The sequence below is a fragment of the Ochotona curzoniae genome, unplaced genomic scaffold (genome assembly GCF_017591425.1).
Source record: "Ochotona curzoniae isolate NIBS_2020 unplaced genomic scaffold, NIBS_Ocur_1.0 scaffold_2453, whole genome shotgun sequence".
Lineage (NCBI taxonomy): Eukaryota > Metazoa > Chordata > Mammalia > Lagomorpha > Ochotonidae > Ochotona > Ochotona curzoniae.
The window spans coordinates 18720027-18736740 of NW_024467094.1; the positions used below are offsets into that span (position 1 = coordinate 18720027).

The window sequence follows — 16714 nt, forward strand, 5'->3', positions numbered from 1 at the left end:
CACTGCCCGCCTCGCGCCCGCAGGTGCCCGAGGCCCGGGAGCGTCACGTGGGCGCGAGGCCCCGCCCCCTCGCCGGTCGGCGTCGAGGTGGGGCCTGGCGTTTGCCCCGGAAGTGGCTGTCTGCAGCTGACAGCTGCTGCTGAGGAGGCGGCGGGCCCGGAGCAAGATGGCGCTGCGGCCGGGCACGGGGGCTGGCGGCGGCGGGGCTGCGGGGGCTGGCGCGGGAGCCGCCGGGGCAGGCAGGTGGGTGTGAAGAGCCGGGTCGGAACCAGTGGGGTGCGGCTGACGGTGCCGCGGAGCGGAACCAGCCTCCGCCGCGGCTTTGAGGTGCTTGGCAGTTATGGCCGTTTTCGGCAGCTCCGGCTCTTTCCCTTAAGAGTTGAGCTGAGGGAGAAGGGTCGGCCTTGTGGGGGCTTAGGCGGAGAGGGGACGGCCGGGCTTCAGGCTCCGGGACGCCGGCTACCGGGGCTGGAGCGGCGAGCGCGCGCCGGTGCGGGCAGGGCAGCGGAGACGGGGAGGTCCCCTCGGCGGGGCTGGCCGGAGCCGGCACCCCGACGCCTCGGCGCGGGTCCTGCCGCCGGTCCTGCTGCCCGCGAGCCACCGGGGCTCCGCGGCCCTGCTTCGCCAGCCTGGCCGGGGGTGAGCAGGAAGGCTGTGCCCATCTGGTTCCCAAGCTGGAGGGGTGTCTGCGAAGTGTGAGTGTGAGTGTGTGTGTGCTGCTTCTGCCCCGCCCCACCCCCTCCTGAGAGTGTCCTGGCCCGTCCCCTTCTTTATCATCATTATTATTATTTTTCTTTGTTTAAACATACGACAGCAGGGAAACTTGGAGGCCTTTGAATTAATTGCCCAGCGCTAGGGCTGTTTCCTTAGAAGGCTTGCGGGTCTCCTTTCTAAAAAGGTGTTTAAGGGTGTTTAATGCCCCGTTGTTGCAGTTAGGAAGCGATGAGAACAAAGCCTCCGGAGTTGGACTTCTCAAACCTGACCCCTGTTACTTCAGCTAGAAACTGCCAGTGGTTCTTACACCCAGAGCCGTGAGCGAGAGGAAGTTTATCATCAGGTGAAGGAAATATTCTAGCAAGTTCTCACCTCGCTTCTATAGTGACACAGATGGAGTGTTCATTTAGAGCAAAGTCAGCTTTTTTTTTTTTTAATATTAAGTATCCTAAATTATCTTTGGAAAAGGAGGCTACTTATTTGACCACGGTTTGGTTTTGGAGTCAGGAGTGCTGAGAGGGTCAGGTCTTCAAGGTGGTCACCCTGGCAGCTGCCCTCGAATGCTAGGAGCATTCCCACCTGTGTGCCGCCCTGAGTTTCGTTGCCTCGTACGTGTTTGGCTTGAGATTTAAAAAACTTTGCTGTGTTGTGCTCTTTACTGTTTATTATAGTTTTTCGTGGGTGCTTGGAATCAGCTTCTAGCTGGAGGAAAGAAGCCTGGACTCTTTGTTTCTTGCCTGGGTATGCTGGCAATTTCTGAAGTGTTCCTGAATGGCATTAATTTGATCAATTTGATTAACTTGATGTAGTTCATAATAGCAGCAAGACCTGGAAAAATACAGCCGTAAACGAATTTGTTCATCTAAGCTCATATTTTCATTTATTAAAAATTACTGTTGTTGTCTTTTTTCCCTTGGCTAGGAGTACCTCAGTTGAGTGGATTATTCTTTTGGCTTTGTTTAATGTCACTGGTTCATGGACAGGTTTTCTGTAGAAACTGGAATGCTTGGTTTGAGATCTTTCCTTCTCTGAGTGTACCAGCATCTGCGTTCTAACGCACTGGAGAGTAAGTGGAAAACTGGTTGAACTGATCCTTGGTTTGAAAAAAAATAGAGTAAATATGTTAGATACATTTGACATTTTCAAAGCTAAGAAACTGTATGCTCAATAAAGATTATTGGGGATTTTAGGTAGCAGCGATTAAACAGTTAAAGGAATCCAAGATGGTAGCCTGTATGTATTTTAGGAAAAAGAAAAGCACCTGCTGAGTTTTTGATGAGGACAATGGATGCGCTGTAGCTAGCACATGACATCCTCAGCCTGAGTCTCCGCAAAAAGTAATGTCATTTTCAAACTTTGCTTCTATCTGATCAGTATCCTGGATGAATTGCTTTAGAATAAAAAGGAGACCTGCATAAGGGGCAAAATTTTCCTAAGCAATGAGCAGTTTAATTTCTTTTCAAATCCTGGAAGGCAGAAAAAAAGGGAGGTCTTAAGTGTGTGCTTGTGAAAGGCATCATTTTCTGGTGCTGTTGTGAATTCAGAAGCCACGCAGATGCGGCCCACCTCCTCGGAGAATATACAGAGCAGCTGTGGTGCGAAGGGAGCCGCATCCTTCTGGGTACTAAAGGGTGTGAGCTCATTGATTTTTTTTTTCCTCCTATTTCCCTAACACATTCTTGCACCAAGGAAACTTCCAGTAGATAGTTGTGGGTTCCAACTGAGTTGAAAAATAAAGGATTGGCATGTATGCTGGGCCTGTCAGAAAGAGGAAAGGGCCAAGAGATCGTGTCGGCCGGCCCAGTGAGCCCTCAGGGTCAGCACTCCTGTAGTGCCAGGTGCCCTGTGGCACTGAGTTGGGCCTGAACTGAATAGGGTCTTTAAGTTAAACTAAGGTAATTCATTGCACCGGGGGCGGGGGGGGGAGGGATCCTTAGGTGGTTTAACTGCAATTATGTGGAGTTACTGAATTAAGGTCATTTGGAAAGATGCAGCTCAGCTTGGCTGCATGCATTGGAGACCAGGGCTGGAGGTGGACAGGCCCAGGAGGCAAGGCTCATGGCAAAATTACAGCAAAGTGAAGAGGAAGGGTGAGTGAGATGGGCTATGACATGTGACTAACATACCAGCTGTCAAAATGTGACATTTGTCATACATGATGAGCAGTGACTTGAAATCAAACTATTGGTCCTCTGGCTGCCCAGTTTTTTTGTGAAACTTTTGCTGCTTTTCGAACCCATCTTAAGCATAGTTAAGGTGAGCTGTCTAATAAACATTTCAGAGAATCATACGAGTGCTGTCTGGGTCACAAAGCAGTTTTGAGTTGCTGAATGTTAAATAGGGTAACTCAGGCCAGTAGTGTTCTTTTTTTCCTTAAGATTTTATTTATTTTTATTGCAAAATCAGATATACAGAGAAAGAGAGACAAAGATTTTCCATCTGATGGTTCACTCCCCAAGTGACTGCAACAGCCAGTACTGTGCCAATCCAAAGCCAGGAGCCAGGAACTTCCTCCTGGTCTCCCATGCAGGTGACAGGGTCCCAAGGCTTTGGACCGTCCTCAACTGCTTTCCCAGGTCACACGCAGGGAAGCTGGATGGGAAATGGGGCTGCCAGGATTAGAACCGGCACCCATATGGGATCCTGGCATGTTTAAGGCGAGGACCTTAGCTGCTAGGCCACCACGCCGGGCCCCAGTAGTGTTCTTAATTTTTGCTTTCTTGGGTTTTCAGAGTATGTTTTAGACATCCACACATCTGTTCTTAGTTGGAACTCGACTCGTTTTCAGTTCTTTGTCCGTTTTGCAGGAGGTGAAACAAAAGGGAATTACATGGAGCTTCATGGCTAACCTTATGGCAAAGTAGGAATAAAGAAAAGGTAATTCAAGTTTCCAGGTTTTAGGGGGTTGTTTTGAGCTACTAAGCTAGACTGGTAAGCTTAGTCTTTGAGGTTGATTGTGACAAGTGTTAGCTCAAGCATTAAGCTTTTTCACTGTGAAGACTTCCCAAGGTGGTCCTTAGCAGTCTGCACGCCACCTCAAATGTTGCATCCTCTGTTGCTGCTGTCTTGCATTTACGTAAATGATCCTGGCTGCATTCATCCAGGTCTTGGTCCTGAGCTGGAGTTACTTTTCCACCTGCTGAAGACACGCGCCTCCTGTCTCTCTGGTGACTCTCTTGGTGCTGGGTTCCTGTTTGCCATGAACAGCGTTTCCATCCTTAGAGGTGCTCAGGCTCCAGGTCACGGCGTCCGCTCTTTGTGCTCTTTCATTTGATTACCCATCCTGGGCACTGCCACGTTCTATGAATTCCTCCCTCTTAAATATCTGTCCCGGCAGGCATTGGGTGCAGTAATGTAGACATTGCTTGGGATGCCTGCATTCTCAGAATGTCGGAGTTCAAGTTTCTGCTCTCCTCCTGCTTCCAGCTTCTAATGCATGTCCTCAGAGGCCAGGGTGATGGCTTAAGTGAATAGATTCCTATCACCCAGGAGGGAGACCTCAATAAAGTTCCTGGCTTGCTGGCTTTAGCCTGGCCCAGCCTCATCTGTTAAACACGTTGTGGGTTAAGCCGCCACCTTCTTTGCCAGAATCTCATAATGAGCACCAACTTGAGTCCCAATTACCCTGCTTCTGATCCAGCTCTCTGCTGAGTTGTCTGGGAAAGCAATGGAAAATGACCTGTGTGCTTGGGCCACTGCAGCTGTGTGGGAGATCCAGATGGGGTTCTAAACTTCTAGCTTCAGCAAGACCCAGCCCAGTTATTGCAGCCACTCAAGGAGTGGCTAGCAGGTGTATGTAAGATTCTCTGGGTCTCTGTCCCTCCCTCCTTTTCTGTATCCCTGTTTTTCCAATAAATAAATTTTTAAAAATCACTATACTTTATATGTATTACATATATATAAATCTGTCCTTCCCATTTCTTGTACATTCCAGTTATGACTCTTTTCATCTATTAGTAGAATTATTTTTTTTAAGATTTATTTATTTTATTGGAAAGGCAGATGTACAGAGAGGAGGAAGAGACAGAGAGGAAGATCTTCCATCCAATGATTCACTCTCCAAGTGAGCGCAATGGCCAGTGCTGTGCCAATCTGAAGCCAGGATTCAGGAATTTCTTTCCGGGTCTCCCATGCGGGTGCAGGGTCCCAAGGCTTTGAGTCATCCTTGACTGCTTTCCCAGGCCACAGGTAGGGAGATGGATGGGAAGTGGAGCTGTCGGGATTCAAATCAGCACCCATATGGGATCCCGGTGCGTTCAAGGCGAGGACCTTAACCATTACGCTATCGTGGCGGGCCCTGTTAGTAGAATTATTGTGTTTCTTAACTAGATATTTTGTCTTCATCTCTACTATATACCTCTACCAAATTAATACCCTAAAGCAAATTCAGGTCTTCTTCTTTTTTTTTTTTTTAAAGATTTATTTTTATTATTTTTTCATTGGAAAGGCGGATATACAGAGAGGAGAGACAGAGAGGAAGATCTTCCATCCGATGATTCACTCCCCAAGTGAGCGCAACGGGCCGATACTATGCCGATCCGAAGCCAGGAGCCTCTTCCAGGTCTCCCACGCGGGTGCAGGTTCCCAAAGCTTTGGGCTGTCCTCGACTGCTTTCCCAGGCCACAAGCAGGGAGCTGGAAGGGAAGCGGGGCTGCCGGGATTAGAACCGGCGCCCATATGGGATCCCGGGCGTGCAAGGCGAGGACCTTTAACCACTTGCGCCACCGCGCCGGGCCCAAATTCAGGTCTTCTTAAAAACCTCTGACTATGGAAGTGTGAATCTAAACTAAACAGATGCCACTTCATGCTCATTAGAGCGATTCATAACTGGTGAGCTGTTGAAACCACTTGAGCAAGTATCTCAGAGCATGCCCCACATCCGGAACCTGGGGTGGGTGGGAAATTGGGTGGGGCTTCTCTCTCAGTATCCCCCTTTACCTCAGATACATGAAGGAAACAATATGGAAATACTAGTCTTACCCACTTTCCTATAGCCCTTGAACCTTTTTACCCCAATTAACTATGTAAAGATTGTCAAAAATATAATTTTAAAAATGAAAAAATAAATAAAATAAAAAAGTAACATCGGGCCCAGCGCAGTAGCTTAGTGGCTAAAGTCCTCACCTTGAATGTGCTGTAATCCCATATGGGCACCGGTTCTAATTCCAGCGGCCCCACTTCCCATCCAGCTCCCCTGCGTGTGACCTGGGAAAGCAGTTGAGGACGGCCCAAAGGCTTGGGACCCTGCACCTGTGTGGGAGACTCGGAAGAGGCTCCTGGCTTCAGATTGGCTGCACTCCAGCCATTGCAGCCACCTGGGGAGTGAGTCAACGGATGGAAGATTTTGCTCTCTTTCCTCCTCTCTATATATCTGACTTTGCAATAAAAATATATATATTTTTAAAAAGTAACACCAAGTATTGGAGAGGGTGTGAAGAATTTAGAAACTTCATGGGCTGCTGGTGGGAGTGTAAAAACATTTTGGGCTTTTCTCTAAGTGAAGGTGGGCTACGTTGTGGTGCCACAGTAACAATGCCACTTTACAATATTGGAGGACTTGGGTTTGAGACCCTACTGTTTTCAAGCCAGCTTCCCGCTGATAGGCACTGCAGAAGTCAACGGATACCTGGGTCCCTGCCATCCACAGGGAGTGACCCAGAGAGAACCCTAGGCTCCTGGCTCCGGCCTTGTCAAGCCTAAGCCTTTGGGGAGGTGTGCTGTTTGTCCCCATGCTTCTCAAAGTTGCATCTTTTTTTTTTTGAGAACGGATGTTTTGCCTGGTGGTTAAGGTACTGCTTGAGATGCCCATGCATTGCATTAGAGTGCCTGGGTTGGAGTCCTAGTTCTGTGTCCAGTTCCAGCTTCCTGCCAGTTCACACCCTGGAGGAATGTAATGGCAGTAACAGCTGCCGTCAGTGGCTGGGTCCCTGCCACCTACCCACATGGGACACAGATTGAGTCCCCAGCTCATGGCCCTGGCCTTTGGGAAACAAATCAGCGGATGGGTGATCCCTCTGTCTGCCCCTCAAATAACAGAAGCAAAGAGAACCTGTGAGACAACCTGTGCCATGTACGTACAGTGGCTGATACTCAGACTTGAAAGAAAAGCAGGAAATTCTGACACAGGCTATAACATAGGTGGATCTTGAGAATGCTGCCCCCGAGGGAAGTAAGATAGGGGAGATGAGTACTGAATGAAGTTCATAGCACCGGCAGATTCACAGACGTGAAGCAGTGGCTTCCTGGAGCTGGGTGGAGGGGATCACGGGGCGCTGTTGTGTGACGGGTGCGGAGTTGGACTTGGGAAGATGAAAACTTCTGAAGATAGATAGTGGTGATTCTTACATAGAATTGTAAGTGCACGTAAATGATACACTTACACATGACAAGGGTAATAAAGTTTTATTTTTGCTGCCACTGCCACAAACCACAGTTTTAAAAAGCTGTGCCAACTTTACATAAACTTAAACATTTAAAGGCCCTCGAGATTCCGCTTGCTTTTCTTATCCCTTATATTCAACCTTGAGTAATTTTTCTGGACATGTATGCATCTCTCAGGGGCCTTTATCAAGGTTCAGCTCTCATTTGCCCCCACCAAACTTCCACAGATACAACAGCCCAAAACGTAATCGTTGTCTTCTCTATTAATATTTTGGACCTTGCTTATGATAATTTGCACATTTCTTCTGTAGTTACTTGCCTACATCTGTGTCTCCCAGGTTGCAAGCTGTTAGAATCCTTTTAACCCAGCTCTGATGTGATGGGTGGGGAAATGGGAATCCAGGGAGATAAGACAGAGCCAGAAATAATTTCAGAAATCCCCCTCTGCACTGACGTGCTGGCGGGCCTGCCCCCAGGAGTGCTCCCTCTGTGTTGGTGGTGGGCAGTTCATTGTTGCACTGCAGAACAAAACCAGGGCCCTGTCCATATGGTTCTTTCATTCTGTTAAAAAAGTGACGTTTGAAGTTTTTGTACATAAAAAGGTGGTCATAAATTTTTCTTCTGTTTTCAGCTTCATGTTTCCTGTTGCAAGTGGAATAAGACCCCCACAAGGTATGTGAAAAAGTGTAAGTTCTGGACTTAGGTTTTTCACTGTTTCTGAACTTGGGGGTGGGGGTAATTGGGTGAGCAGAAATTAAGTTCTATCGTTGCCAAATAGAGGAAATTGTCCTACAGTTTTAAACATATTTAACAAGTTACTACTTCCCATGATGTGACATTTGGAGGGTCAGGATTAGTCCTCATTTCTCCCACACTTACATAAACTCTGTTGACAGATTCTTATTTGTCCTCAAATGGAGACTTTAAAGCCAGTACTGTGAAATAAGATGACATGAGCTGGACTACTCGTGGTGACTTTTTTCTCCTCCTGTCTGTTCTGGTCCTAGATTGTCACTGCTAGAGGGCAGGGGTCTCCTCTGCTGCCGAGCAGTTGCTGGTGGACTCTAGGTTGAGTGATGGTTATTCTGCCTTGCCCTGTTTTCTGTGTATATAGTATGGCCTTTCTGCACGCACACACTCTGATTCCATTTTTTAAGCATTTCGCAGTTGTATTCCTGCAGGTTCTCGCTGGCATGCAGGGTTACCCCATCTCTCCTGGTTTTAGATGAAGATTCGCTAGCGTCCGTTCTGGCTTTGTCTTCAAGGAACCAGGAGGGAGGAGTGTTTTCTTGTCATGTGCTTTTGGGACACAAAGGTGAAAGATAAATGTAGCTTTTTCTTCTCATTTCTCCCTCACTGAGGTTCTCCATGCACGCACATTGCTTCCAAAAGCCGGCACTTCTCACCAAGTCAGCAGTGGGGGCTTATGGCAGCTTTTCTAGGGAGATGGAGACTCGGAGGTCAGTGGGAGAGATGAAGGGTAAGAGGCGCTCGGTAGCAGGTGCTTAGGTGCTCATTCTCACTTTGTCTGCTTTTACTCCATGGTGGAGTTGAATTTCAGGGTAACTTTTTCCAAGGATCGGTTGTATTCTTTTGTTGTGTTCACGTTTATGCATTATTGAAGCTACCTGTAATTAGATGTGTCCCAGATTTAGATCAAATGGTTTGGGATCTTTCTGTTCTTTAGAAAGTAATTCAACAAGATGCCAAAAACAAAACAAAAAAAAAAAAATGAAAGAAAGTAATTCAGAGTGTTGTGTTCATTATCATGGATAGTTTTATTGCATTTTTAAAAAGATTTATTTACTTTTATTACCAAGTCAGGTATACAGAAAGGAGGAGAGAGAGAGAGAGGAAGATCTTCAATCCACTGATTTACTCTCCAAGTGGCTGCAACAGTTGGAGCTGAGTTCATCCAAAGCCAGGAGCCAGAAGCTTCTTCCGGGTCTCACGCAGCCAGAATCCTAAGGCTTTGGGCCGTCCTTGACTGCTTTCCCAGGCCACAAGCGGGGAGCTGGATGGAAAGTGGGGCCACTGGGACAGACCCAGTGCCCATATGGGATCACGGCACATGCAAGGCAAGGAATTCAGCCACTAGGCCACTGTGCCAGACCCATTGTATTGCATTTGTATAAATTTTCATGTAAAAATTCATGTGTAGAGTCCAGAAACCAGGCAAGAGATCCCAAAAGTCTGTCGGAAGGTTTTTTTTTTTCAGCATTTGGAATTGTTTTGGAGATTTCATCTCTTCTGCTTCCTTTTTTTTTTTTTTTAACTGAGTATGCTAGAATAGTCTTGGATCTTTTTTGGTTACTTGAAACTTTTAAATTATGCCTGGTTTGTTGCCAAAAGCATATCAGCAGGGACAGCCCAACGATAATGGGAGGTAGGGAAGGAAGCAGACTTATTTTTCACTGTGTACCTCTGTATGTCTTTAAATCTTGTATCAAATACCTGTGTTATTCATTTCAAATTAATAATGGAAGAAAGCAAAACATTAGATGCAAAGAAAGAAGAGGAAACTTTACCACCACTGTGTTTAAGCCCATTCCTTCTCCAAGGCACCTCAGGCTCTTCACACTCAGTGTTTGTTCATCTGGAGTGTTCTTCACACACACCTGGCATGGCTTGCCTTCATTTCCTTGAGGTCGTCGCTCACATACTGTCCTGCTGGTGAACACTTTTCTGACTGTCCTCTATGTGACAGGATTCTCTGCTTCCCCACCTCTGCCTTTCCCTGTGTATTTTGGCCCCCCTCTCTTACCACCACCTGACATGTTCTTTTTAATTATCTTTCTCCTTCGATTACAAGTTCCGAGAGGGCAAAGATTGTGCTCACTGCTGACTACCTAAATTAGACCTGGCATGGAGAGGTCCTCAAAGCTCTTAAATAAATGAGGGAATGACTGACCATCAGGTACAAAGGTGAATGTCTGTATCTAAAGCTAAGCTGTATAGTAATGTAGAGAACGCAAAGCCACAAAGCATGGTATGTGAAACGTTGTTACAGTTTCTTGTAGTAGAAGCTGTAGGGAGGTAAGATGTGGTAAAGTGCAAAGGCAGGGTGAAATGTGTGCTTAGCCCATGCAAGTTTCTCTGGTAGCGTTTGCCCATTCTCTTGGTTTCAGATTTGTTTACCATTATTTACAAGTATATAGAACTGTGCCTAGCTTAGTAGGCCTTTAGTATTTACTGAATCTCCCAAGGGGCATATATTCATTATCTTCTGCTTTCGGAAGTGCTTCATTGGGGAAGTTTGGGAGATACTGTCCTGGGTCATACTTTGCACAATAGTTTGCTTGCACTGCATTACTGGATTTTGTTGTTTTGGTGATGGCTGTTTGTGATAAATGTTATATTAAACATTTATGTAAAGAAAGGGAAGGAGAGTGTTACTTCTTGAAGCATACAGTTTTATGGGGAAGAAACCCAGACACAGAGTACAGTTAAGCAAGAGGAGTCTGGGAGTAGTCTTGCATGGTCTGGCTCCAGCCCCTTCAGAAGAGTGCAGTAAAGGTGCCAGCCAGGGTGTCTGAAGGTTGGTGGAGCAGACAGATGTCTTTCCAAGATAACTCACTCACATGGAAAGAATGTCCATGCTGCTTTTGGCAGGTGCTTTGTTCCTTACCACGTTGCATTTTCCATGTGACCCCATGAGCTCTCTGATGGCATGCCATACCTTGACCTAGTCAGGTGCTTCAAGAAGGAATGAGGAAACTGCTGTGCCTCCCCCACCCCCCGTTTTAATTTAATTCTGTGAAAGTTAATTAAACAGGAGAGACAGGTAAGGAGGGAGAATGGAAGAGAAAACTTCTGTCTACTGGCTCACTCCCTGGACAGTCGCAAGGCCAGGAGCTTTATCTGGTTCTCCCATATGGGTACAAGAGCCCAAGCACTTGAGCCATCTTCCACTGCTTCTCTCAGGCACTTTAGTAGGGAACTGGGTTGGAAATGGAGCTGCTGGGACACAGACCAGTGCCTATATGAAACGCCAGTGTCACAGGTGACAGCTTTACCTACCACACCATAATGTGTGCCCCAATTTCCGTGTCTTATAAACCAGGGAATCAGAGACAGGCATTTGGTTAAGTATCTGTGCCCCAAATGAGAGTGCTTGGGTTTAATCTGCAGCTCTAGCTTCTGACTTCTTGCTAATGGGAATCAGCAGGGATAACTGAAAGAGTTGGATTCTTGTCGCCATAAGGGAGACTTAGATTGAGTTCCTGGCTTCAGCCCCCTGGCTCAACCTCAGCTGTGTGGGCATTTGGGGAGGAAACTAGCAGACAGAAGCATGTTCTATGTCTCTCTCCCTCTCGTTTTGCCCCTCAAAATGAAGCAGCATCAATAGTTTTGGACTGACATTTTCACAGTATCCTAACTTGGATCATGCTATGGGTCAAGCTGGTCAGTTGTGTTCATTATACAAGAGAATGACACAAATTTAGGAATACTAGAAGGCAAAGCTCGCAGGGGCCATCTTGAAGACCAGGTGCCACACTTAGGTTGTACTGTTTTTAAAATATGTGTTAAAATGTGTGTTGATGGGACCTACTTTGATTTTACAGAGTTTTGTAACTTGCCATGAAGCTGAGTAAAAAGTCGAGTTGGAATTCCTATTCAAGTCTGCCTCATTCTGAAACCTGTGCAGTGCCACCTCCCAAGTGTCAAGGGTTTTAAAATCAACCTGAATTCCTTTTTGTCTTCCAGCAGGCCTGATGCCAGTGCAGCAACAAGGATTTCCCATGGTGTCCGTCATGCAGTCCAACATGCAAGGCATGATGGGAATGAGCTACAGCTCGCAGATGTCCCAAGGCTCCATCGCCATGCAGGTACTTGTTTCTTCCATTGGTTGTTGACACTCCTGGCTTGTTGTGCTGTGTTACATACCAAGAGGATTGGGCGAAAAAAGAAAAACAGTTAGTAGTAAGTGTAGTCTGCCTCTTAATAGCTTCCGGTAAAACAATATATATGCGAGAGATAAGTAAGAGAAGTCAGTTATTAAAGAAAAGATGGTGAATTTTTTGACTCCTGGCTTGAAGAATTTTAGAGTGATACCCTGGGCCTGGTGCCATGACCTAGCATTGCTAGAAGCACTTTTGTTCTCACGAAAGAACAGTGGCATTGTTAGGAAGCTCCGTGAGTAGAAACAGTTGCCACCTGTACCTGTTCTGCTGGTCCGTCCATACGGTTGTTTAAAGAGCTGTTGTCTCTGTTCTGCTGGTGAGGAAATAAACTCTGTGAGGATGCTCACAGAGCGTTGCAAGTTAGGATTTGAACAAGGAGGTTTGCGTAAGTGGATTACATGTGCTGGACACTGATTTTTAAGTGCGTGAAGGAGCTATTGAACGGTTTGCAGCAGTGGGATGACGTGTACAGAACTGTATTTCACAGTGATCCTTTCTGACTGCTGATGGGAGAACAGTTGCAGATAGAGGAGAGAGCGAGCAAGCATGGATGTGGGTAGGATCATTAAGAGGGTTATGCAATAGAGTAAGTGACATGTTGGCTTCCATTAGGGTGCTAGCAGATGGATAGGGAGATGGAAGTTTCTGAGAACCAATTAGGAAATAAAATCAGTAGGACTGGCTTAGTGGTTAATAGTAGAAATTGGAGGACAAAGCAGTGTTAAGTTGACTTCCTATATTCTGTGCAAGCAACCAACTGACTGTGCCAGTTGGTCTTTACTTTCTAGATTTACTTGATTGTTTAAAAGGCAGAAAAATGGAGAGAGGAAAGGAGTAGAAAGATCTCCCATCTATTGATTCATTCCCCAAATGTACCAAACCAAAGCCAGGAACCAGAAACTCCTTTGTGGTCTCTCATGTGGGTGACAGGAACCCAAGTACTAGGTCGTCTTCCACTGCCATCCCAAGCACATTAGTAGAAAGCTGGAACAGAAGCAGAGCAAATGGGACTGAGACCAGGACTCTGATGCATGTTGCAGGCATCACAAGCAGCAGCTTGGCATGCTGTGCCACCATGCCAGCCAGAGTGGTGACATTTATTAATGAAACACTGGAAGAGATTGCTTGCTGATGTTGACCTTGAAGAAACCATGAGACATTATCAGTATCATGATTTAGTAATAAGTTCAGCTTTAAATTGACTGCTTTGAACTCCAGAATCCTGGTTTCAGCTTGGATCAGCCCTGGCCATTGAGGCCATTTAGGGATTCGCACTCTCTTTCTCTTTCTCTCTGTATAACTCTGACTTTCAGATAAATAAAATCTTTTTTAAAAAGATTTTAAAAAACCCTTCCATTCGGATTTCCATGTGTGTGTTATCTTTAGCAGTGGTGGGCACTCACCAAGTAACCTGAATCTAGGAGTCAGATCTTTGAGTGGCTGAATTCAAACTGTTACATTAACTTTCAAACAATTATATGTATTTCTTCACATTGATCTCAAATAATAAACAGCAGTATTTTTTCCTACCTATAAATATTCTAAATGTCACATATTTCATTTTTATTGAATAAATTTTCTATTTCTTTTGTGTTTTATCATTACACAGTAGTATAGTAGCATATTTATAAAATTTTTGAGTAAATGATATTGGGTTTTGCAATCAGAATTTTAAATTAAAAACGTTTTCAGGTGGAAGTCATTTCAATAAGTAAATCTGTGTTACATTGAGAGATGCAAGAAAGCTCTCAATGATTTTTTTCTTCCTTTGTAGTAGAAAGAGAAATGGGAATGAGTTGAGCTTCTGAAGGTTTTAAATCCATGTTAGTCAGCTTTATTAGGCTGTGGTGGAGAAATGTGACTTAGCAAACCATAGGTTACTGCTCTCTGAGGGACACACCCTTCGTGGCCTGGGTCTGAGTCTGCGTCAGGTTGCCTTTCCTTGGGACCCTTCCTGGGAACGTCTTACGCTCTTGGCAGTGGGGAGGGAGATAGTATAGTGTCTCTTAAGCTTCTGCTTAGAAATCACATTTACCAATCACTTCCATTCTCCAATGTTATGTCCAACTAAGGGCAGTGGGAGGAGGAGGCCAGCAGAGTACCACCATGTAGAGACAGGAGACTTTCAGAGCCAGGGCAGCTCAGGCTGGAGCCGTCCGCCACAGGAGGCACTGTGTTTACCATTCAGACTTGGTAAGCTTCCTGGCCTTTCTTAGTCAAAGCCATTTTTCAGTTTTCCTACTTTTAACATTGTTTTATGTCATGCGTAGTTGGTCTGAAAAATGTTTTCAGTGAGTTTGAAATAACCAAAAACCATCAGGAACTCTAAAATGCAGAGCATCAGAAGCCTGGGATTTGTTAGTGCCCAGGGATTTGGGCCATCTTCCACTGCTGCCCCAGGCACATATAGCAGAGAGCTAGCTAGATCAGCAACAGATCAGCTGAGACTCAAACCAGCACTTCAATACAGGATTGCAGGTAACAGCTTAACTCATTGCAGCAAGGCAAAACCAAAATACCATCTGGAGAATGTGCTGTCATGTTTGGCATCAAAATGTTCCTGCAGCTAACTTCACACACACAGTGTCAACACACAATTAACAGGGCACTGGAGGAAGCTTACACTAAGACAACAAATTCAAAGTTACCGAAGCAGGAGTTACAGAATTAGCAGGATAGACCATGAAGTTGCATTGTTAACAATTTAAAGAAGCCTGAAGTAGGGAATTTTGGTGCAGAACTTAAGATGGTTAAAACATGGCATAGCATATTTGAAAACAAAATTTTAGAATTGAAAAAAATACACTCACCAGAAGACCTCTACTAGCGAGTTAGTGAGCTAGGTCAGTGGAAACTGTTTGAAATGTAGACAAGAGGAAAAGTAGAAAACAAAAGATGTTCAAGATACAGTGTGATAGTCTAATAAGTGAGAGGGAGAGCCTCGATCTTAAATGATGACTGGGAAGTGGCCTGACCTGTAGCAGAGCATCAGCGCACAGGTCCAGAAGCCTGAAAAACCCAAGCAGCTGGTCACCTATTGTGGTGCAACAGATGAAACCTTTCCAGGTTGCTGGGGGCCGTATGTTGGGGAGTGGCTTGGAGTCTGTCGTGAGGGTGCATTCAGGGTGCTCTGTGCTTCCCAGATGGTGGATTCACCTGCTGCACCTGCTGCACCTGCCCTTAGTCCACGTTCTTCAGAGAATCCTGAGTTTCACATGAACTCTCTAGAGCAAGTGCTTCTAGAGAGGCAGAAAGAAGCTGCAGTATCCCGCCCCAGTCAGTCATTTTTATATGTGGAACTGTATGGAGACTACCACTCAATGATAAGTAAAAGGAAATTCTGACCTGCACACATACTGCAGAGAAATCAAGAGAGCGTACTGGGGAATTGACACATGAGGGAGTTATGAATGCTTATGATAAGTTGAGCTTTGATATCTAAGCTGAGCAAGAAGAGCAGTAGAGACATGATGAAGCTAGGTGGATAGTGGGAGAGGTAGAAGATTAATATATGGGGGGTATGAATGAAATAGTTACTGGTGAAGATGAACTGTAAGACTAGGGGATGGTGGTGGTCAGGTATTGGGATGATTAAAATATTTTTGTATTTGAGAGGTGAGATTTTAAGAGATGTGAGACAAAGATTGGTGATTCATGGAATGATCAAGAAGGGGAAGCTGGAATGGTATGGGCTTGACTGTGGTGGGCTTGACCTGGAAGGAGCCAGTTTTGGAGGAGCCATCCTCGTGGATTGTTGATGTCACCAAGAGCAGTGTAGTGATAGAGTGGACAAACTGAGGTCTTCATTTGAAGGGTGAGAAAGTTGGATATCTGTAAAGGTCATGAACAAGGTAGGAGGGCAGCATACGAAAAAGACTTAGAGCAAAAAATTAAACATGAGGATACTTACCAATAGTTTGTGGAAATCCAAAGTACATAAAGTGTGACACCTGGGTTTTTTTGCACCAAGATAAATTGTGTGTGTGTGTGTAAATTTTATTTTTGGTGATGTTTACAGAGTGGGAAGGATCAAAGGATATAGGAAAGTGGGTAAGACTATTGTCTCTGAATTTTCTTTTCCTTTCTCCTGTATCTGGGGAAATGGGAGAGACAAGTGGAGAAGCTGCACCCAGCCTCCCAACTGCCCCAACACCCAGTGGTGAGGAACGACCACCTGGTATCAACCCCGGGTCCCCAGTGTGGAGCATGCTCCAAGGGTTTTGCTTAAGTGGTTTTGATGGTTCTGAAATGCTGTTGATTTGTTGCTCCAAAAAATAAGGAAATCCTTCCAAGATCGATTGGCTGACATAGTTCACCTTATAGTCTCCGTTCGCCCAGATACTTGCTGTCATCATTTGGCTGGAATAGTTGTCCAATTTGTTCTGCCTTCCTTCCTCTGCTATGGTATCAGATGTCCTCTGTGGATGCCAGTGGTCTCCCATATCCTCCATGTGCATCTGGGTTTGCCATCCACTGCTGTCTTTTCCACTGAGGAGGCCCAGTTCTGACCCATGTGCTCTACTGTCAGTCCACCTATCCTGCAATTCTCACCGTGGTTGGAGTTTTGAGTCCAGCGTTTTCAGTTGGGGGATCCCCAAAGAGATCTCATCTGAGGTGATTTAAGACCTGACTCTTATGTGTGCTTGCCAGTACAGTGTCTGGCACAGTCTGTCAGCCACCTCAGCCTACACACACACTGTTTAGTTGCAATTGCT

General features: G+C 45.7%; 1 protein-coding gene across 5 annotated transcripts in view; it reads left to right on the plus strand.

The window, feature by feature from the left end:
* The first annotated feature begins 118 nt into the window (after nucleotides 1–118).
* The window catches only part of SYNRG (synergin gamma), a 68544-nt gene continuing 51948 nt past the window's right edge, over nucleotides 119–16714 (plus strand). For 2 of the 5 annotated variants that reach the window (XM_041001618.1, XM_041001620.1), the window contains exons 1-3: nucleotides 119–243; nucleotides 7727–7767; nucleotides 11803–11924. In XM_041001618.1, the coding sequence (XP_040857552.1) occupies nucleotides 167–243; nucleotides 7727–7767; nucleotides 11803–11924 (240 nt within the window). In that variant the 5' untranslated portion in view covers nucleotides 119–166. The remainder of the gene's footprint in view (nucleotides 244–7726; nucleotides 7768–11802; nucleotides 11925–16714) is intronic. The other 3 variants (XM_041001616.1, XM_041001621.1, XM_041001619.1) reach the window with 3 other exon arrangements.